This window comes from Manis javanica, chromosome 5 (assembly GCF_040802235.1).
Source record: "Manis javanica isolate MJ-LG chromosome 5, MJ_LKY, whole genome shotgun sequence".
NCBI lineage: Eukaryota > Metazoa > Chordata > Mammalia > Pholidota > Manidae > Manis > Manis javanica.
In genome coordinates, this window is record NC_133160.1 from 118,920,314 (window position 1) to 118,945,182 (window position 24,869).

At 33.8% G+C, this 24,869-nt stretch overlaps 1 protein-coding gene across 2 annotated transcripts in view; it reads left to right on the forward strand.

Annotated features, from left to right (window-relative positions):
- LOC108392643 (transmembrane serine protease 11F) overlaps positions 1 to 24,869 on the forward strand; it is a 76,394-nt gene that overhangs the window by 32,090 nt on the left and 19,435 nt on the right. For both annotated transcript variants that reach the window (XM_017653003.3, XM_073237517.1), the window contains exons 3-4: positions 7,126 to 7,277; positions 13,742 to 13,860. In XM_017653003.3, the coding sequence (XP_017508492.2) occupies positions 7,126 to 7,277; positions 13,742 to 13,860 (271 nt within the window). The remainder of the gene's footprint in view (positions 1 to 7,125; positions 7,278 to 13,741; positions 13,861 to 24,869) is intronic.

Consider the following 24,869-nt stretch of genomic DNA (forward strand, 5'->3'; position numbering starts at 1 on the left):
GTTACCAAAGGGAAAGGGACTGGGCAGGAGAGGTGGGAAGGGAGGGATAAAGGCAGGGAAAAAGAAAGGGGGCCTTACAATTAGCATATATAATGTGGGGGGGCATAGGGAGGGATGTGCAACACAGAGAAGACAAGTAGTGAGTCTATAGCATCTTACTATGCTGATGGACAGTGACTGTAATGGGGTTTGTGTGGGGGGACTTGGTGAAGGGGGAGTCTAGTAACCATAATGTTCTTCATATAATTGTAAATTAATGATAATAAAATGACTTTAAAAATGCAGAGGACTGAACCAAACCACATGCTGCAAAGTGTCTCAAATCAGTGGCTCAAGTCATATTAAGCAAAATGACAAGTGAAAAATAAATTGTAAATATAAATTTAAAAATTAACCCTTTTGCCCTCTGACACTTCAATTACTCCATCTAGGGGTTATCTGGTCTTGGTATTTGGTTTAAGGAAACTTTACTCCAGCTTGGGGATCTCTCTCTCTCTCATCATGTGAGTGCCCACATGTGGCTTGTTCAGTCCACCTGAACCATATATGCTTACATTTTATTCAATTTGACTTTTTAAAAGTGTACAGATGGATTAACTTTGAGAATTCTGGAACAGTTTAGGTACTAATAAGCTATCTTCATTGTCATGACTTATTTCTAATTCATTATTCTTTAATCTGGTCAAAATATTATGTATTTTATTAAATATTAAATATTAAATATTTTTCCATGTATTTCCATACTTCATTGTATTTTGAACAGCTTTGTTTCATTGATTCTCATATAAAGATCAGTAATCTCAAAGATAAACAGAGACTGAGGTCTGAATCGTGTGTTAATCATTCAACAATCTCACCACTGTGTCCAATATAAAAAATACACAGGCCATTTACTGCACAAATACAGAGGAAGGTGACCTGTTTCTGCATACTTCTATGTAAAGTACAGTAGTCAAAACCCAGATTAATTTGTCCTAAAAAAACTCCATTTTAAGAAAAGGTCTGTAAAAGTTTTGGGGAAAAACAAATCTATTTCAATCGCTTAAATAAAAAACTTCTTGAAATTTCAACTACTGAAATTTCAGTTTAAACTTCTGAATTAGCTGTAGCCTCTCTCTAAAAACTGTGTTTTATGTCCAACAGTCAGAGCCACCTCTGATACAATATTTATAGAGCTTATTACAACTTATTATTAAGAGTAGGCAAAATGTCCCACCTATGTACTTCGGTATGATTACAGAGCTTATCGTCAAAGAGCCTGCCTCTTAAAGAGGACATATCTCTCAGACTTGTCAATCTACACAGGTGGCATTAGGGAGGTGTGCCGTATTAAGAGGTTCTGTTTGCTCTCTTGGTCAGAACATTCAGGAGGGTGTCTAGAATGAAAGGTGCAAGACTGAGCTTTTTAAACAAACACCCTTTTGATCTGTGATAACATAGTTAGTCTGCTGTATCTAGCTGCATTAAATCATAAGAATTAAATAGTTGAGCCCTGAATGAGTGCACATGTGAGCCCTTTAAGAGCTGTTTATTTTTGCTTTTGCTTCTTGAATTGGTAGATGCAAGCCTGCTGGTTTTTAGAGCCAGGTATTTGGGAGCTCATCTCTTAGGTCTTAACAGTTGGAGTGCCTGCTCTGGGGTTCAAACCCTTCTCTCCTCAGGAAGAAGCTCTGAGTTCTGAGTTCTGAGTTCTTTCCCAATTGTAGGTCACCGTGCTTGGGGTGGGGTTTATGGCAAGATTGTGTCTCAGACTTTCCTACTTATTTCAATGTGGTTTCTTTCTCATTTGCCTGACTTACAGGAGTCACTCAGATTTTAGTTTTCTTTCCAGAGGAAATTGTTCCATATGTAGCTGTAGATTTGGTGTGCCTACAAAAGAGAGTGAGCTCAAGATCTTCCTACATCACTGTCTTGATCTGGAACCATCACTTACATTTTAGAATACTTTCAATCTTGTATACAGATAATTTTTCTGGATCAAGGACCTAGACTGTATTTCTTTCATTCTTCATTCATTCAAAGAGCAGTAACACTTATGTAAGGAATTATTCTAGATATGAGTATTAGATACAAAGTAGTATAATCTACTATTTTACTAGAAGATGGTTTCTGACTTCTTATTCATACAGTTCTTCAGAAATTATGAAATATCTCATATACAACTTTTTAAAAATCCTTACAACAACCCAGAGGTGGGGGATATTATTGTCCTAATTTAGCAGACAAGGGATTCTTAGAATCAGAGACAATAAGATAACAGGCTCAATATGTGACCAAAGGCTTGAGCCTTGGATTTCTGATGCTAAATTTTATGCTTTTCAAATATTATTTCCAGATGTACTTCATTACTGTAAACCATTCAATTTTTATTTCTATTCAGGTTACCAAATGGTTTAGTTTCTGTATTTTTTTTATTTTAATGGATTTTTAAAAATGTTATGAACTTCTAAACATTATGGTTCTTTTATATATCATCACTACACTTACTGTGATGTCATACAATGCCATTTTTATTTGGTATCCCCAGTGAAGCATTAAAGGATAACTTATTCTCCCAGAAGTTTGTTAGAATAAAGGTATGAGTTTCATTTTAAATATTCTGAGATTGTTGTCATTGGACTGAGCATCATGGTTTTATTTTAATGTTACTGAGTGGTTGGTATGTGGAACCCGCTGAACTAGTCAAAGAATATTTGCATTGACAACTAAAAGATTTATGTTCCTGATGTCTATGCATCTAGACATAAGTTTATTACTAATTTTGCAAGAAATCCAGAAACAATGATTTTCACAAATTATAAAGAAAAATATTGCATGATTAACTTGGAAAGTAATTGTATTGACTTACATGATAACTGGAGAAAATATGGAAATGTATTTTAATATAAACTGTCAGATCATCTGAAGAATTGTACTTAGAGACAAGACCAAAAGCATAATAAAAGAGCAAAAAAAGTCATTTGTTTCTGCGAAGGAAACAAACAGGGCTACCATCTGATTTGTTACTTAATATTATTTATTTGTACTATTTTTGGTCCTAACAAAGCCATGAAATGCTTTTGTTCCTCATTTTACAGAATCACAGAGTTTAACTTTCTGGTAGCAAAACCAGCATTAAACCCAGTTGATTTGTGTTTATGTCTATCCTGAAATATACCAACATTTTCCATTTAACCTTAAATGTTTGCTTAAATGGAGGAGTAAATCTGAGTAATATTTTCCTTCTGCATTTATATTTCCCATTTTTTGTTTTCATTTTACTTTAACATGAAGAAAATAAAACAAGGCAAAACAAACTACCCTTCTATCTCAGTAATAAACATTAAAGAACAAAGTGATGCTTAATTCTTTCTTAAACAGATACAACAGAACAAATTTATGTTTAATTCTCTTTTAAAAGATGCACTGCAATGTTCAATATAAGGCTGTTAAAAAATTCCATTTAACATCAGATTCAGATTCAGACCTAAATGAGGAAATAATTGTCATGTACAAATCAGAATACACATATAGGGATATATAAAGTGATTTTAAATGTCAACAAAATAAAACGATCTTGTTCAAAGTTTGAACCAGTTAAAATTTAAAATAATCTTTTCTAACTTACCATAGCCACGTTCTCAAAGTTTATTTCACCCATTCAACTGCCTTGACTGCATTTTGTTTTGTTTGTCATGGCTCATCACAAACACTTTGTAACAGCCTAAAAAACAGATTTTAAAAAATTTTCTGAATATTTTATTGGGGTTTTATGACCGTATTTTCCCCGACTAGGGAGAACAACACTTCCTTTGCAATTAGCCAGTATGGGCCTAATGCTTCTGCCAGCTCTGCTCGGAAGCAAGAATGAGTATTGGTAAAACTTATTTCACTTCCGTAAGATAAAGCTACTGTTACAGTTACATGAAAATGAGAATAGCTGATCACCAGAGTAAATTTATTTTAAAATTAAATATGACCATGGTTTTGAAAATTCTCCTTTAATAAGATGCAATATTATCATGACTTCATACGTGGCTGTCACCATCATATTTGATAGAATTTGATTTTTGTCATTTCTTGCATCTTGAAAGGCTCAGGGCATAGCAACCAAATTGAAAAAACTTAGGGGAAAAGAAAGTGAGAAGAAAGATTGCAGCAACCAAAATATCCACAAACTACATAAGCAAGGATACTTAATGCCATAGATTCTGGATATGGAGAATTCAATTATGGGTGGGAGGAAGGTATTGCAAGGGGACATTAGTAACTTTTTTGTTTTCTTGGGTTGTATAATATCAGCCTTAACAGTTATTTTTTATTGAAGTCATGCAAACAGGTGTTAGTGACACAACTGCAATAAAATGAGTCAAAGAGAAAAGGGCATAAAATGAGTACTTTCCATTGGCTTAAACCCAAGACAGACACTGCTCATTATTAACAACACTGATGTCTGAATTGGAAACATAGTCTCTTCCTTAATCTTTCTCATTTTTCCAGGAGGCACAATCATTTACCTGGACATCAAAACAAGGGAGCCAGTAACCCTTTTCTTCTCCTACAATTTAACAACCAGTCCATACAGCTTAAGAATTGGAGCTAAATCCATCTCCTTCTCTCCACCCCACTGCCTCAGCTTTAGCTCAGGTCCTCACCATCTTTTCCTGAATCTTCAAAATGACCTCTAAACTTGTCTTCCTGTCTTCAGTCTCGCTCTAAAATCCAACTACATTTATGCATCTGTGATTATTCTAAATTCTCAGTCTCATTAAAACTTCTATTGCCTCCCTGTCTTCTGCAGAGTTGATTTCAAGATGGTTTACTTTAGGTTATGGAACTCCTCATGAGCTGGTCCAGCCCACCATTCTTACCAGACCCTCTTTCTGATACAAGAGTGCTGTGAAAGACTTGCAATTGTGAACAGACTTTGAGAGACCATAAATTCTTTGAGGGCAAATGCCATATTTTATGTATATTTTTTATTCCCAGCACCAATTACACTAGTCCCCCCTTATTTGTGGTTTCACTTTCTATGGTTTCAGTTACCCATGGTCAGTCAAGGTCCAGAAGCAGATGATTCTCCTTCTGATTTATCATCAGAAGGTCAATAGAAACCTAACACTGTCACAATGCCTACATTATTCACCTCATTTCATCTCTTCACATAGTCATTTTATCATTTCCAATCATCACAAGAAGAAGGGTAAGTTACAGTACAATGTTTTTAGAGAGAAACAGAGAAAGACCACATTCACAGAACTTTTACTGTAGCATAATATGTTCTATTTATTATTGGTTACTATTGTTAATCTCTTACTATGCCTAATTTATAAATTAAATTTTTTCATAGATTTATATGTAGAGGAAAAAAAAGAGTAGGCCTCCACAGTGGGTCTTGGAACATATCCTCTATGGACAAAGAAGGACAACTATATCAGTAATGAAAGCTGTTTTGCATCCTACACTTTTGTGGAGGTTTTTGGACATGTCATTTTCTGCTTTACCAGAAAAGAGTCTGGTAAGATTGGTGGGCTGGACCAGCTCATGAGGAGTCTCATAACCTAAAGTAAACAGCTTGAAATCAACTCTGCAGAAGATGGGGAGTCAATAAAAGTCTTAATAAGTCTGAGAACTTTTTATATTCTTTTTTATACCAGGAGAAAATTTAATACTCATAATTGAATCATGTTACCTTCCTGATAAAATCCCCTAACATTCACAGTCCTCCAAAAAGTTAATTGCTTTATCTTCTTGCAGTTTTATTTTGATACAGTTCATACTATATATTAATTACTTGTTTCCATATCTATTATCCCCTTTTAAGATGTGGGTGTCCTAAAGGCAAAAACTCTACCTTAAAATATTTATACTTCTATGGGCCAAGAATAGTTTTGAAACATTGCTATAATGTGATAGGTACTATTCTAAGGACTATCATCTTATTTAATGCATAAAGTTTATAGTAAACATTTATTAGATTAAATAAAAACATAAAACCTTTCAAAAATAACTCATTAGCAAGATATCAAGTATTGGATCTTATTTGTGGGTTGGAAAAATGAAGTAATAAAGGCCAACTTTTGGATTTCATTGGAAGGGGCTAACAAAATGCAAAGAACACATCTTCTAAAGTAACGTTGCTACTTTTGAAACAAGTCATTAAGGAAAATTTTTTAACTGAAGTATAGTTGACATACAGTATTATATTTGTTTCAGGTGTACAACATAATGATTCAACCATGAAAAGTGTAGTTACCATCTGTCACTGTCAAAATTTATTATAATATTACTGACTATATTCCCTATGCTGCTCCTTTCATTCCCATAACATGCTTGTTTTGTAACTGGAATTTTGTACCTCTTTATACACTTCACCTATTTCACCTGTCTTCCCACCCTCTCCCCAGTGGCAACAAGTTTGTTCTCTGTATTTATAATTCCATTTCTTTTTCATTTGTTTGTTTTGTTTTTCTAGATTCCACATATAAGTGAAATTATGGTGTTTGTCTTACTCTGCCTGACTCATCTTACTTAGTATAATACCCTCTAGGTCCATTCATGTTATTGCAAATGGCAAGAGTTCATTCTTTCTCGTAGCTGAGTAATATTCCACTGTGTGTATGTACATATTTATGTACATGATATATCATGTACAAGCCATTAAGATATACACAAGTACATACACACACACACATACATACACACTTGTATATACACAAGTCATTAAAAAATTTAAGGTCATTCAAAAAGTATTCATATTAAAATATTTTTAATCAAGCAGAACTAAAGAGATTAATAGATAACTTTATTGCTAAAAACTTCCTTATTGAAATATGAAAGTGATAGTTATAAATTACCAGTTTATTAAGTGAGTCTTTGTATTTCACCACCCAAAATTGCCAATGTGTCAGATAAAATGCAGTGGGAAGATATCTTCACTTGAATGTCAACATCAGAACTTGAATCAAAATTTACAGAGTGACTGGAGTGTTGGGGAGTTAAAACCTTGTATTCTTTTCAAGATCTGAGTATACTATTGTTATTTAGAAGTATAAACTTTTTTCTTAGAGGAACATAGCAAGTTAACATAAAGTAGAACCATAATGATTTTCTTTGTTGTTTTACTGTTTATTTCTGTTATCACAGACCAGTTGAGTTTTCAGAGGCTGAATTTCCACAAGTTAAATATCAAAGAAGACAGCAATTTTGGGACCCTATACGTCTAGCTCTTTTTACATTGGCAATTGCAGCAATCATAGGAATTGCAATTGGTATTGTTACTCATTTTGTTGTTGAGGGTGAGTATCCAGGTCACATTTCTATTAAGTGTGCCTTAAGTGTGCCATGACTTAATTTCTTGAAATTCTCTGTTGTATAAAAAATGTAATTTGCATTATATTAACATTTTAATTACTAATCATTTACTGATTTAAATTATAATTTGCTCCAGTATTAAGTTGTGTGTTACATATTTCCAACCAGTGAAGCTTGCAATATAAACTATTACATGGACAGACACATCGAAAAGAAATACATATTTAAAATGAGCAAGAAGAGTCAAAAAATTATCTTCAGAATAAAGACAAATTACATCATGTGTTGAATTTAATATACTTTTTTTCAAAATCAATATATTAAGGAGTTACCCCAAGGACAGCTGATATAATAAGAATACCTAAAAAAATCTTTAAAGGGCTAAAGATTAAACATTATTTTTGAAGGAAGAAAAGATTGTGTTATGACTGGGGAAAGAAAAGGGAACAGAATTCTGAAAGACCTTCCAGGAAGAGAGGAAATATTGTCTAACATGATCAGTTTACTTTCCTACCCACTTTACTGGGGGATTGATAATATCCATTTTTTAGACTCATTTTTTTAGAAACTCATGAATCAAGTTATCCTCTTTAATTGTGTTTTTCTTGTTAATATCTTCTTTGGGTTAAAATGTAGTGAAGTAGTTTTGTGTTTAAAATGCCCTCCGCCTCAGTGCTACAAGTGTTCAAAAAAGAAAAGTAAACAGATAATAAAAATAATAACAAAAAAGTATTTTTAAAAATGTCATGGTAGTAGGCTAAATAATACTCATCATACCACCCCCCCACTTCCAAGGTCTTAATCCATGTCTTAATCTTGGAACATATGTTACCCATACAGCAAAAGCGATTTTCCAGATTGATTTTCCAGATGTAAATTAAGGATCTTGGAAAGGAGAGATTATTGTGGACTCTCTAGATGGTCCCTAAGTTTTCCAGATGGGCCCTCCAAGGTCTTTATAAGAGAAAGGCAATATCAAGGGAGGAAGAAGGCTATGTGATGGCAGTGGGGGGACAGGAACAATGTGAAGTGGGACCACAAGCCAGGAATGAATATCACTCCTCAGAACCAAAAATGTCAAGGACAAAGATTACCCTCTTAGAGTCTCCAGAAGGAGCCAGCTCTGCCAACATCTTAATTTTAACCCTGCAAACTCTTTTCAAATTTTTGACCCCAGAACTGTAAGAAAACAAATTTTTGTTGAGAACACTGGATTTGTGGTAATTTGTTACAGAGGCAGTAAGAAACTACTACAGAGGTTAACACTCAACAATTTGAGGACCCTGTCACATGGATCTTCCATGCAATTATGAGAGCTGCACAATTATAGATGGAAATTTAGTAAAACAAAGGAGAACTTGGGCTATGATAGAGAATAAATAAATGGAAGGGGAAAGATACAAGTCTCTAAAATGACATATACATATCAAAACTATAATGTACATATTTTTATAGCATAAAGAAATCAAAACCAAGTCAGTGAAGGAAATCACATTGTAGTAGCCAGGATAAAACCAAGAAGAAAAGTATTTTAAAAATATTAATTTTAAAGACAGGAAATAAATGGACCTGAGAGGCAGGAGACTAAAAATAATGAAATATATGAAATGACAAAAATAGAAGTAAGCATTTTAGCAGACTGTTGGTGAAATTTACATCACCAGGATTGAAGTAACTTTGATAGTGACTTTTATCCTAGGGAATTTCAATAATTATGAATAAGCAGCTTCCACTGTATTATAATTCTACTCCCTAACATATGGGATATTTTCAAACAAGCATTCTAGAATAATTCAATGACTTTAGAAAACGAATGGTTTGTCAATGGCATCCAACCAAAGACCACCAGGAACACATCTGTGATGGAACGAGGTTGCTTCAGTACTTGTTGCAAAGGAGGAACCATGGGGCACTTTGTCAGATTGTAAGAATGGATGTATTAAAAGATTTGACTTCTGCGAGGAGATTTGGGGGATGTTTGAGGAAGTGGGTCTTCCTCTATATTGGATGCTGACAGGAAGTTGGAATAAGGCTGCAATTAGGTATCTTAATAAATCTTATCTGTCAGGCAAAGCAATGAAGTGAAGTTAAAAGAAAGCTGTAATTGTTAGAGAAGTAGCAGTCACTCATAACATCCAGCAGAGGAAAATGTTCTATCTTATTTGTTTGTTTGTTTGTTTGTTTGGTTGAATAGTGTTTTTATCTGAGTTGAGACACAACTCTAAATGGTCTTATTTTTGTCATCATCTGTGTCATAGCAGAGTGGCCTTGTCTAGCACTGATGTTTTAGGAAACCGTTTGCTCAACAAAATGCTAAGGACTAGGTGATAGTACCAGGCCACTGCCTGGATGTCAGGTGCCACTTTTTCTTCTCACATTTTATATTTACAACTCTACAAGTTCTTGGTATCATTTTAAAAGATGACTACTGTGTTATTAATTAAATATTAAGTGCCTGACAGAATTAATGTCTCTAACTTTTTGTTACACATCATGATAAAAAGACTGGTAGACTGTTGGATTCTTATCCTTTGGATTTCTGTTTAGATCATCCTTTTTTATTTAATCAAAGGGAAATAAAATATTTAAAAATTAAATCATGTTAAGGCATTAAGTAAATATAAGAACATTATACATGGAGTTTTTTTTTTTTTGGAGCCTTGTTTCTTCTCAATACTGTTGCAGGAAATCATCCACCCTGTTGTTAGCTTTAGTCCGTTTATTTTCAGTATTGACTAATATTCTATTGTCTTAAACATGACTTAATTTACTTAATTATTCAAATGCTCATGGGCATATGGGTGGTTCATGTTTTAGACATTAAAAAAATACTGGTTGAACCTTCTTATACATCTATCTTGGTTTACACATGCAAGAGTTTGTCCAGAGCACATACACAGATGTAGAATTGCTGGGTCACTAGGCATGTGCCTTTTTAACTTTATGGATAATAAGAGGCTGTTTTCTATCAGCACTGTAGGGAGATCCCATTGCTCCATAAGTTTATATATCTGCTAATTTGGTGTAGATTGTAGTGCCATCATTGTAATTTTAATTTGTATCTGCCTGATTACCAATGATGTTGGACACTTATCCATGAATTAGGTGATCATTTAGATTTCCTGTTTTTGTGAAATGTCTGTTCAAGTCTTTTCCCCATTTTTATTGAGTCATCGGTCTTTCTTTGTTGATTTCGGTAGTTCTTTCTATATTCTGGATATATATAATCCATTGTCAAATGTATGAGTTGAAAATATTCTCTGCCACTTAAAAATATTAACTACTTATGAAAAATAAAACATATCATAATAATACCTCCATAATTATATGAAGATCTTTTAATATTAATGAAAAAAATCACCACCACCACTATTCACATGAAATATTAACTAGAAAAATTCAAACATAGAGTTTGCAAGATGTTTTGTTTTGGTTTTTTGGTTACTTAGTCATAATTAAGTTAAAGTAAGTTATATTTTTCAACAAATGTTTTCATGATCCAGATTAACTTTTTCAGGTTTATTTAGAATCAGTTATATTTTCTGTTATGGGGAACACAAATCTATTTTATAAAGAGTTGCATGAAATATTTTGAAGAATTTAGTCTTTAGAGTTAATTTACAAAAAATCCAGAAACTCAATTTTCTAAGGCTATTTTTATAGGTTTACTCCTTGAAAACCTAACAAGTCTGAATTGCAGTAGGATCGTCTGTCTTCCCATTCTATAGGACTAGCTCCAGTTCTAGGAAGGTAGGGAATGTATTCTCTCATGAGACATAGTCAGATGAACCTTTTAATCACAGGCCTACCATACATTAGTTGGGTGTTCTTTGGCAAATTACTTTTGTAATTCAACTGCATCAGTCAATTAAAACAATATTTTTAGAAAGAGAAACATAAGCCAAAATAATAATATCAGTTACTTCTGAATGTTAGGATTATAAATTGTTTTTATTCTTTTGCATATACTTTTCTGTTCATTCCAGTTTCTGATTTAGCATTTATGATCTTAAAAATGTTTAAAAATGAAAAATTAATTAAATAAAAATAAGGACACTTAGTACTGTCTGATATGTTATCACTTAATAAACCTTGACATACTGTTCTTTTTACACATATTATCTCAAATGGTGTTTTCTCTGCAAACGCAAAAATGGTACAACCCTTTTCTCACAGAGTTGATATTCCTGTGGACTGAAATCTATAGATCATTATGATACGATATTGGCAAGTGCAAAATAGAGCTCTTCGCAGAACAGTATAGCAGCACAGTTGTGAAGCCCCTAGCTAAGGCTGAGTGTTCCCCACATTTTCTCCAGCAGGATTTAGGCACGGTGCAGTCTTTGGATTGGCATAAGCAAAATCTCAGCGAAAGAAAATAGCATGGTGATTGCAGACAAATGCAAACAGTTTGCCGTGGTTTCAACATAAATCCTAAGGGGATTGTTGCAAAGAATATGCTAAAAGATAGGCAGAGTCTAGGTCAAGAAAAGCCTTTGTAGATCATAGTGGTGTTAAGACTCCTTTTCTCTGGCAATGGAGAAACATGGAAACATTTAATAGAGAAGTGATACTGTCAAATTTGCAATTTTAAAAGATCACTCTACTATTAGGTGAGGAATAGACTTGAGAAAAACAGAACTTGAGGCAGGTACCAGTTAGAAACCTTTTACATTTTCCAGACAATAAACAATGGGGGGATGAACTAGAGCACCAGCAGCAGAATTTGTGAATAGAGAATGAATTTTTAAAAATTAGGTGATAACACTGTCTGATCATGTTGATTAATTAAGAAGAGATTAAAGATTATCAAAGATTACTCCAAGATTTCTAGCCTGGGTGATGAAGCGTACTGTAATGGTAGTATTTAAGATCAAGAATCTAGATGGGGGACTTCTTTTTTAACAGAAATGTCATTTTTTCAGATAATTAGGTAGGTGGTTGATGAAGAACTGAATTAAGGATGTAGCTTTTCTGGGTGGGATAAAGGATTCAAGACATATTAATGAGCTGTATACATAACACTTGGAGACTGAAAAATTGGATGTGGGAAATGGGGATGAAGCTAATAAGCTCTGGGTACTGTGTGGCTAATGGAGTTGTTCGTGAAGACAGAAAATCCAGGAAGCAGAGCAGGCTTCAGTACAGGGAGAAGTAAGTGATTATTTCTCTTTGGAGATACTATATTTAAGGTGCCTATTAGATGTCCAACAAATAGTCATCTGAAGTCAGTTGATAGAAGATTGAAACTTATGACAAAAATCTGGTTTGGACATAAAAATTAAGGAGTCATCCATTGTTGAAGTAAACAAGGAGGTCATTGGATTGAGTTGGTTCTAGTACCTTGGTAGCCTATGTAAGCAACTCAAATCCTAAACCAGTCGGTACACTCTAATCCAAGAAAATTAAGTTTAAGAACAACCAATCATAGTCAACTAGAATGCCTCCCACATAAAGCATCAGCCTAAATTCTAGCTAATCAAATAATTTCCTTACTTTGCTTCCATGTCACCTTTATAGAAATCTCTAGCTCCAGCCATTGGAGGTCTACTAGCCGCTCTGATTTAGCACTGCCCAATTTCAATCAATGTTTGCTCAAATAAACTCTTGAAAATTTAAATGTGCCTCAGTTTATCTATTAACATCAACAAATAGTTGACAGTTGAGGCCATTCACATTTAGGATCACCCAGAAGGAGATATTTAACATGACCAGGCCAAGGATAGAACATTGGGTGGCTAAGGATAGAAGTAGAAATAGAATTCTCTAACATAATTGAGAAGGAATGGCCAAGGAGGAAGGAAGAAAATTAGAAGATGGCTTTATAAAGTCTAAGATGAGGTTTCAAGAAACATGATTAAGGCTGCAAATAAATCAAGATGAAAAAAAAAAAGACCAAACAAAAGGTGCCGTTATATTACAACTATTGCCCTTAACAATGGCAGCTTCACTGGTGTGTAAGAATAGATTACAGAGAACTGAGAAGTGAATGAGCAAAAAGAAAGCGAAAGAAAATAGTAATCACAGGTTCCCGTGTAAATAACCTGATAAGTGCCACAAAAAAACTGATAGACTGTTCAATGTCAGTTCATAATACAGCTCAGCTATGATATACCTATGTTCAAATTTTTGAGGAAATTGATAATTTTTACCTCTTAGTATTTGCTTTCAACATTTACTTTCCATTGTAAGTTTCCTGTCCAACTGCATGAAAATTTTGATATGCCTAAGTACTATAAAAGGGGTATTCTGAAAGTATACTTTGAGGCCTGAATTTTCTATTTTAGCTGGGTGCCATGATGAAATTACAAAATATTTGAAAAAAGGTCCACAATAATTCTTGTACTAAGAAGAACTAAAATACATTATTAAGTCTATTTCCCAGGATGGGAAGACAAGGAACTGGTTGTATTTAAGCATGGATCTTCTGTTTATTTTTACCTTTCAGATGATAAGTCATTCTATTACCTTGCCTCTTTTAAAGTCACAAATACAAAATACAAAGAAAATTATGGAATAAGAACCTCAAGAGAATTTATAGAAAGGAGTCATCAGATTGAGAGAATGGTAAGCCCATAGAAATTTTTGAAGTTTATGGATGTGATTTTTTTTGTCTCACTTGCATGTGGTTATTACAAGAACTTAACCTGTCCATGCCTCAATTTCTTCTTCTGTAAAATGAGGATAGTGTAGTATCTAGACCATACAGTTGTGCAGATTAAATAAATATATGTAAAATGTTCAAAATTGTTGCTTGAAACATGTTTTCTGTATTTTAACTCTTTATTTTCCTTCTTGGTTCATTTTCTTTAACCTGTTTTAACCTAAGAATATAGGATTGCAGTGTTTGCTTTCTCATTTTGTTTGCTTTGCGTTTAAAAGTATGTGAAAGGTCACATACAAAAATGTGTTTCTAAAATTCGTGATATTATTTTCAAATTTAATTATGCCCCTCAAATATTTTGGTTTCCCTTGAAAACATGCATCTATCTAGGCATTTAAAATTATTAATGTATTTTAGGCAAGCTAAATCTTAAACTATCATAGCAGAAAGTCAAATAGAATAGTCTTCCATTATTTTGTCCCATGAAAAGCATGACCACAGAGGTTTAGCAAAACCTAGTATACTCGCCTAGAGTGTAGTCCATAAAGTTTATGAGAATAAGTCTGGAACAAAGCAATAGCTCTACAGAAATGGGACTGAATTATTATGATTATTTATGATTAGCTATAGACATTATCTCTTAATTAACTGGTGAAGAAGTTAACACTCTAACTCTCCAAATCCACCAAATTTGTATTTAATTGTTCCATAGTTTTATAACCTATGTATGTATTCCCAAATAATTTGTGCAACTTTGCCTCTTTTGAATATTTTTAAATGGACTTATATCCTGTAACTTCATTATTTCACTCCATATTATGTTTTAAGAGATTTATTTCACATTGATGCATATAGCTGTAGCTCACTCATTTTCACTTATGTATAGAATGACCTAGGAAGAATACACCACCATTTAGTAATTCATTTTATGTTTGACAGACATTTGGGCTGTTTTAATTTTTTTAATGAACAGTGCAGCTAATTAACATCCTTACACATCAGTGCATGTGATCCTACTGCATGTGAAGAGCCTCTCTATGTCATAAACCAAGCAAAGGGTTTGTTTGCTGGGTCACAGGTTATGCTGAAACTCTGACAGATTTCAATCTTTGGATTTCCAAGGGTTTTGTAGACATTTACACTGCTGTCAACAGAGGATGAGAGTTCATGCTGCCTTACCTCCTCATCAAAATTTTCTACAAATTGACTTTGGCAATTGGTATGAGTATAGAAAAATAATTCATTATGGATTTAATTTGCATTTCCTTAATTAATAAGATTCATTAATGGTTATCAACTATTTGTATCTTGTCCTTTATAAATGCCTACTCATGATTTTTTTTCCCATCTCTCAAAGTATTTTTGTCTTCTTTTAATTTATTCTTAAAAACACATTTTTCCAGAAATGAATCCTCTATTCATTACATGTATTGACAATATCGTTTTTCCATTTTGTGGCTTGCCTTTTAATTTTTTTTATCATATATGTTGATGAACAAGGTACTGAATTTTAATGTAGTTAAATACTTGATTTATTTTATTATTACTGCCCTTTGTGTTCATATAAGACATTTTTCTGATTCTGATGTCATTGTCTTTAAAAAAATCGTTTTTCCTTTTTGCATTTAAGCAACTATTCTATATGGAATTGGTATGTGCATATGTGTTTGATTTAGGACTTTAATTTCATTTTTTCCCTATATGAATAAACAGTTCTGTTAGTACCACTACCTGAATAATCAGCCCTTTCCTGGCTGGTCTGCCATGCCATCTTTGCCACAAATAAAGGTTTCATATATGAACTGTGATGTTGCTGGGCCTTCAAATCTGTTTCATTAATTAGCTTGTTTTTCACTGTGTCAATACTATAATGCTTTAATCTCTATTGTTTGACAATAAGTGCTGATACCGATTGTATTAGTTTCCTAAGATTGCTGTAAAATTACCAAAAACTAGTGGTCTAAAAGAGTAGAAATTTATTTTCTCACAGTTATGGAGGCCAGAAATCTAAAATTAAGATATCAAGAGGGCTGGTTCCCTTGGAAGGCTCTAGGAAAGAATCCTTATTTGCCTTTCAGCTTCTGGGAGATTCAGGTGTTCTTTGATACATGGCTACATAACTTCAATATCTGTCTCCTGTTCATTCGGCCTTCTCCTCTGGGTATCTGTGTTTCTTACTCTGATAAGGGTACTTATCAGTGGAGTCAGGGTGTTCCTGGACTCATCTTGAGGTCTTTAACTTAGGATCTGCAAAGACCCTTTGCCAAATAAGGTCAAATTCACATGTTCCCAGACATAGACATATCTTTTGGGGGAGCCACCATTCAATCCACTACACCTGGATTTATCATCATCTTCTTCAGGCATGTGTGGATTATTCTTGGGCCTTTCCTTTCCTGTATCAAGTAACACACACCAAACACATACACCATCATACTGGGATTTTGGGTTAACTTGCTTCAAATACAGAGGTTGAGAGAAGTAGCACTTTCATTTATTTAGACTTCTTTACTATATTTCAGTAGTTTTAAAATGCTTTTCTTACAGGTCTTGTTCATCTATAGATTTAATGCTAGGTGCTCTTTTTTTTTAATTGATACCTTTTTAAAGTACATTTCTCATTGGTTTTCACTGGTGTGTAGAAATGTGAGTGGATTTTGTAATCTCTGTTCATCCCTTCTTTTTGTATTTGGTACTTCCAAGGGCTGAGTCTGTCCCAGAGTTTTTAGAGCAAAGGAACTGCCTTCTTGGCTGAGTTCCCTTCATCCATAGTCTGGTCCAGTGTTTCTTAGCTGAGGGACAGTTTTGCTCCCCAAAGGATGTTTGGTAATTCCTGAAGTTTTTTGGCTGTTCACTGTGAGGATAAGTGCTCCTGGCATCTAGTATCTAGACTCCAGGAATTCTGCTAAACACTGTACAATTCACAGGAGAGCTCCACACAACAAAGAATTATCTGGCCCAAAATGTCAATATTGTTGAGGGTGAGATAACCTATTCTACTCTGTGGCTTCCCCCACCTTACTTTGTCAGTTATTTTTCCTCCATTTCCTGAATTCAGGTTTTTGTTAGTGTTATTAATTTATTCCTTTTTTATAAGTTTAACATAATTTTAATGGGATTTTCAAAATATATACATATACTCAGTCTATCATCTTGAAAGATCTCATTTACATGTGAAGTTTACCACTTTGAAATTTCCTAGTTTTTAGAATAAGCCTTCTGTAATAATACCTCTGTATCCTTGAGTATTTTATTTCCCTTTCTCTTTACCATTTCTCATTCTACCTTAGCTTCTGCAAAAGACAATGAACATGCTAAAGATGTTTAAGCAGTAAGGATTTGTGTATAATAAGCAAACAAGACTTGATCTCAATATCTTTTATGATGACAATTTATTGACCTTTTATATTTTATCACCAGAGACAATTAAGCTAATTTAACCTTCTTAGAAATGTAGAAAGTTTCTCTTATATTGTTTCACTTTTTAAGTGCTATTTTCTTTCTGTTTCATTTTCCTTTTATGTAGCGTTTTCTTACTTTTAAAAAAATTCTTTCCACTCCTTCCAGCATCCTTCAGTGTTTCTCCAAACAGAGATTTGACTTTCATGATTATAGAAAATGATGACGAAATGCATAGGCTCTGATTAATTCATTCATCTACTCATCCACCCATTAAGTCATCAATTCATCTATTAATTGGTTCATGTATTTTTTCAATGAATATCTAGTGCCTTCTATATTTAATGGGAAGTGGGTTTTTTTAATTATTGACCAAGAGAGATGGTAATTAAAGCACTCTATCTACCTTTAATAATTAAAATCATTTAGCAAATTTTTATATCACTTTATAGAAGTATGATTAATATGTAAAAAGTTATACATATTTAATGCATACAACTGGTTGAGTTTGGGGAGAAGTATATACCTGTGAAACCATCACAATTAAGGCTGTAAACACATCTATCACCTCCCAAAAAATAAAAACTATTATTGTTATTATTATGTGTGTGTGTGGTAAGAACACTTAATATAAAAGTTACCTTTCTAGAAACAAATCCTACCATTTGCAGCAACATGGATGGAGCTGGAGGACATTATGGTCAGTGAAATAAGCCAGGCAGAGAAAGACAAATGCCAAATGATTTCCCTCATTTGTGGAGTATAGCAATGAAGCAAAACTGAAGGAACAAAATGGCAGCAGACTCAGACACTCCAAGAATGAACTAGTGGTTACCAAAGGGGAGGGGTGTGGGTGGGTGGGTGGGGAGGGAGGGAGAAAGGGACTGAGGGGTATTATGTTTAGTACACATGGTGTAGGGGATCATAGGGAGAACAGTGTAGCACAGAAAAGGCACAGAGTGAATCTGTGGCATCTGCTGCACTGATGGACAGTGACTGCACTGGGGTATGGGTGGAGACTTGATAATATGGGTAAATGTAGTAACCACATTGTTTTTTCATGTGAAACCTTCATAAGAGTGTATATCAATCGTACCTTAATAAAAAATTTTTTTTAAAAAACCTACATTTCTAACAAATCTAAGTACACAATACAGTACTGTTAGCTATAGACGCAGTTCTGTATAATAGGTCTCCAGAACTTATTATCTTGCATAACTAAAACTTTGTACTCTGACTATCATGTCCCCATTTCTACCTCCTCCAGGGCATGACAACCACTCTCCTACTCTCTGCTTCTATAAGTTTAAATTTTCTTAGATTCCTCACAGAAGTGAGATCATGAGTATTGTCTTTCTATGTCTGGCCTATTTCATTTAAAAAATGGCCTTCAGATCCATCTGTGCTGTCACAAATGACAGGATATCCTTCTTTAAATGTGAATAATATTTCATTGTATGTTTATACCATATTGTTATCCATGATGTGTTCATCCATCAACATATGTTAACTATTTAGGTTGTTTGCATATTTCAACAATTCTGAATAATGCTACAATGAACATGGGAGTGCGGTTGTTTTTTAGAGATTCTCGTTTCAATTTCTTCAGATAAATACCCAGAAGTGAGATTGCTGGATCATGTAGTAGTTCAACTTTTCATTTTTGAGAAACTTACTTGTTTTCCATAATGGTCATACCAGTTCACACTCCCACCAATAGGGTACCAGGTTCCCCTTTCTCTACATTCTCACCAATACTTGTTGTCTTTGGATTTTTTTGACAATAGCCGGTCTAACAGGTATGTTGATATCTCACTGTGGTTCTGATTGACACTTCTTTAATGATTAGTATACCTTTAATAGACCTGTTGATCATTTATGTCTTCTGTGATAAAAATGTCTATTTAGGTTCTTTGCCCATATTTAAATCAGATTGTTTTTTGCTATCAACTTGAAGAGTTGCTTATATATTTTTGATATTAACCCTTTATCACTAACATGATTTGCAAATAGTTTCATCTATTCCAGAAGCTGTCTTTTAAGTTTGTTGAAGGTTTCTTTTTCTGTATAGAAGGTTTTAATTTGATGTAATCCCATTTGTTGTTATTTTTGTCTGTGTTTATGGTGTCATGACCAAAAAATCATTGCCAGTCAATGTGAAGGAGCCTTTTTCTCTATATTTCTTCTGAAAGTTAAATGTTTCAAATCTCAAATTTAATCCATTTAGAGCTTTTATTTTATATGTTTGAAGAGATAAGGGTCTGATTTCATTCCTCTGCATGTGGAAAACCAGTTTTCTCAAGACCATTTATTGAAGACATTAACCTTTCCCCATTTTGTACTGTTGGTGACCTTGTCAAAGATTATTCCACTATATGCATAGGTTTATTTCTGAGCACTCTAGTCTGTTCCATTGGTTTATACATGTCATAATTATGCTAGTATCATACTTTTTACTTTTTAGATTACTTTATCTTTTAATATAATTTGAAATCAGGAAGTACGATGCCTCCAGCTTTGTTCTTTTCATTCAAGATTGCTTTGGATAATTAATGGTCTTTTATGGCTTAAAATGAATTTTAGATTTGTTTTTCCTGTGAAAAGTGCCCTTGGAATTTTGATAGGGATTTTATTGACTCTGTAAATCACTTGTGGGCAGAAGGGACGTTTTAAAAATATTAATTATTTCAATCCATGAACACAGGATATCTTTCCATTTATTTGTATCTTCTTCAATTCCCTTCATCAATGTTTTCAAGTTTCAATGTCAGACCTTTCAAGTACTTAGTTTAATTTATTCATAATTATTTCATTCTTTTTGATGCTATTAGAAATGGGATTGTTTTCTTAATTTTCCAAATTCTTTATTGTTAGTGTATAGAAACATGACTGACTTTTGTATTTTTATTTTGTATCCTCTAACTTTACTGAATTTGTTATTTTTCAGGGTTTTTTTCTGTAGAGTTTTCTACTGTAAGATCATGTCATCAGCAAGCAGAGAATTTTACTTCTTCCTTTCTGATTTTATGCCTCTTATTTCTTTTTCTTGCTTGATCGTTCTGGCTAGGCCATTCAACACTGTGTTGAATAGAACTGGTAAGAGTGAGCATTCTTGCCTTGTTTCTAATTAAAGAAATAGATTTCAGCTTTTCAACACTGAGTATGATGTTAGCTATGGGTTTTTCATATATGGCCTCTATTATGTTGAGGCATATTCCCTCTATACCTAATTTGTCAAGAGTTTTTAATAACTAAAGGATGTTGAATTTTTTGGCAAATGCTTTTTCTGCATCTTTTGAGATTATATCTTTATCCTTCAGTCTGTTCATGTGATGCATCACATTTATCTATTTGCCTATGTTGAACCATCTTTGCATTTCACAGATAGATCCCACTTGATTGTGGTGTATGAGCTCTTTATATACTGTTGAATTTGGTTTGCTTGTATTTTGTCTGGGATTTTTATATCTATGTTCATCAGTGATTTTGGCCTATAGTTTTCATTTCATGTAGTTTTCTTATCTCATTTTTGTGTCCTAGTAATGTTGGCCTCATAAAATGAGTTTGGAAGCATTCCCTCCTCTTCAGTTTTTTGGGAGAGTTTCAGAGGATTGGCATTAATTCTTTAAATATTTGATAGAGTTCACCAGTGAAGCTCTGCAGTTCTGGAATTTTCTTTGTTGGAAGGTTATTGATTACTGATTCAATCTCCTTTTGTTATTGGTCTGTTCAGATTTCCTATTTCTTCATGACTTCACTTTGGTAGGTTGCATGTTTCTAATAATTTATCCATTTCTTCTATATTGCCCAATTTATTGACATGCAATGGTTCATAGTAGTCTCTTATGATCCTTTTTAATTCTGTGGTATCAGTTGTAATGTTTCCTCATTTCAGATTTTATTTGTGTCTTCTCTTTTTTTCTTTGTCTAACTAAAAGTTTGTCAATTTTGTTTTTCTTTTCAAAAACCAACTTTTAGTTTTGTTCATCTTTTCTACTGTTCTTCTAGTCTCTATTTCATTTGCTTCTGTTGATTTCTGTTATTTCCTTCCTTCAGCTAACTATGAACTCAGTTTTTCTTTTTTCTAGTTATTTGAGGTTCAAGTTAGGTAATTTATTTGAGGCCTTTCTTTTTTTTTTAACAGAGATGTTAATCACTATAAATTTCCCTCTTAGAACAGCTTTTACTGCATCCCTTAAGTTTGGGTACGTTATGCTTCCAAATTCATTTGTCTCAGGATATTTTTTAAATTTCTCTTTTGATTCCTTCTTTAACTCATTAACCAATGAGTTTAGTTTACTAGTATTGCTAATTCAGGAATGTGTTATTTTATTTCCACATTTTGTAAATTTTCCAGTTCTCTTCCTGATATTGATTTCTAGCTTCATACCATTATAATTGAAAAAGATACTTGATATGATTTCAATCTGCTTAAATTTGTTAAGAGTTATTTTGTGGCTTAACATATGATCTATCCTAGAGACTGTTCCACACACTGAGAGGAATGTATTCTGATGCTACTGAATGGAATGCACTGTGTATGTCTATTAGGTTCATGTGTTCTGCATTGTTGTTCAAGTCCACTGTTTCCTTATTTTCTGGGTGGATGATCTATTTATTGTTGAAAGTGGGGTATTGAAATCTACCATTAATATATTGCTATTTCTCCCTACATTTTTGTTAGCATTTGTTTTACATAGTTAGGTTCTCTAATGTTGAGTTCAACAACCTTTTTTTTAAAGGTAACCACTGTCCCTAGTGTCCTTCTCTGTCCCAAATCCCATTTGAAATCCCAGTGCCAGATGTGTGGTAGAGTTTGCCATTAAACTGTTTTGTTTAAAAACTGTATTTGTATTTTGACATGTGCTCCATTGTTTTTGACAGAGTTTAAAAGTACTTAATATAGTAATTGAAACAAGATAACTGTTTTCATACTAAGAATTGCTAGTTTGGCTATGTTAAAACTAATGGTTTAAGTATGATTATTTAATTCAATGCAATACACAGAGGAAGTACTGAGTACATATTTTTGGGCTAGCACTGAGTTAGATATCATGCCAACAGACTGATCTTTCCCCTTGGAGACATTAGGCAATTAGTGCACTGATAGTAGGATTTCACACCTCAGGACTAGTGCTCTAAATGCTAGTTTTCTTGAAGGTGTGATATTTTTCCACATTCTCTATTATATATTGTTTCCACTTTGGAAATCAATGCTCAGAATAATCCAAAAAGTTAATACTATAAGTGGCATGACAATTAATACTGTTGGATAGGAGACAATTTCCAAAATGAAGACTGGGAAATTCTCATAACTTTCCATTTACTCTACAGAATTTTCAGTATCAAAAGACTACAGATGTGGGCTCTATACCTTTCTAACCTTCTGTCTGAATAATCAGTTCCCCCCACAACCCTCTATTGTGCTCCTTACATTCTAAAACTACAATTAAGTCTAAGGAAATAACTTTTAAATTTTTCTTTCTTTCATTCTTTCTTTCTCTCTCTCTCTCTCTCTCTCTCTCTCTCTCTCTCTCTCTCTCTCTCTCTTTCTATTTCAAGGAAGTAATATTTGCAATATGAAATCACCTTTGGATGCACAAAATATTATCTCTAAAAGACTTTTCCATTTAAATTTATTAGCTCTTTTACTGCTTACAAACTAAAAACCTCATCTGAAAGTTGAAAATGTTGTCACTGATCTTCCAAAGAATTGAAATAGATGCACAGCAGAGCATTCTCTAGCTACAACTAATTTATCCCTGAATAGGTTAGATCCAAAGAAGCAGAGTCTGTGATAGGGTTGTTGGTAAATGATTTATTAACTAACAGTTTTCAGGAAAAAGGAAGTGATGGCAACAGGAAAGGGCAGAGGAAGAAACAAGACAAAAATGTGTTTTCAGAAATGCAACCTCAGCCTGATTTCTCCAGGAAATGTGGATACTAAATTACATCACAGAGGTGGTTCCACCCAGAAGTAAGAGGCTTGGCTGTTTAAAACAACAAGGGCTGCCCAGGGAAGGTTGGAGCATAAGATCCCAGACATTACTAGGTAAATTACTCAGGTCAGAAAAGAGCAGGCTTCTGAAGAATTGCAAGTATGAGCTGTTATCAATCAATACTTATACAACTTGGGGGCTTGGTGTACCTGCCTGAGAATCGCAGTTTGGATAAAGAACAAGTATCTACTACAATTCCTCTCTCACCGCAATTCATCATCACTTAAGTGAATTCAGCTTTTTAAGAAATTTCTGAAGAAAGAAAATAATTTGTATTTGCTTGTAAGTGATTATAGACAATAAATTCCCATAGGCTTAAGCCTCCAGATCATCCAAGGCACAATTCTGACTTTGCTTCTATTTTTTCTGTTGCTCTTAAATGAATCTCGACCATTCCCATAAGGAATAAGACACTTTTGACAGAAAATAACAGAAACCCACTTAACAAGTCAAAGAAAAAGGAAAGGAAAGAAGGATGGAGGGAGTGAAAGAGGGAAGGGGGAGGAGTAGGAGAGAGGGAGGTAGGATTGTTGGGAAAAAATCTAGAGGTTAATCTGGCTTCAGGTATACCTGCTCCAGAGGCTCAAACAATGTCCTCATATTTTTCTTTTTTTTTAAAATTTATTTTCCATGTGGCAAGTCACATAGCTAATAGCTACTCTATATTAAAATTTTCCCAGATTATTAACCAAAGCAGGAAAAGACAGTTTTCTATAATAGTCCTTGGAGGAAACTTTGAAGAACTAATCCAGCTGGTCAAATTTGGAATACTTCCTCAACCCTGCACTAATCACTGCAACCAAAAGAATAAAATTATTCCACCCTTTGGGTGTGAAGGGGGTGGGGGATAAAACAGGCAAGTTTAGCTCCATTAGCACTGATGAGTATACAGTAACTCTAATTTCAAAATTTTAATCTCTAACCCAGATTTCTCTGAAACCCATTTTTGTACATTCAATGATCTACTTGACATTTCCCCTTGGGTCCCTCACAGGCATCTCAAATTTACCATATCTAAATCTAATTCCTTAAAGTTGCTCCCCTTCTCATTTCTATTTTTTCCCAATCAACAAGTGACATCACTGTCCATTTTGTTGCTAGAATTCCTGCTTTTCCCTTATCCTCTTGTCTAATCCATTCATAAGTAATATTTCTGCTTCTAATCACCAACTCCATCCTAGACCTAGCTAACATGTTTCCTCATTTAGGTGGCTCACAGTCTTCACTGCTCCCACTACAGACTCCCTTGAATAGCTTACCTATCTAGCAATCAAAATGATCTTTTAAAAGCACATTATGTTATTCACTTCCTTACAATTTTATAAGTTGCTTCCAAATACACTTAGAATAGTCCAAGCTTCTTGCCAAGCACCTGAATGCTCTGGCTCTGACTATTCCTTCAACTTTTACATTTTCCTCCTTGCTCACTCTTCTCTACACATACTGGCCTTCTTTTGGATTCTCTGCACATTCTGTTCCTTCTTCCTGGAAGATTGCCCAATAATCTTGCTCTTTTGGTTGCTTGCTTCTTCTGATCCTTCCAGTGTCATTTAAATGTCACCCCCTTGAAAACT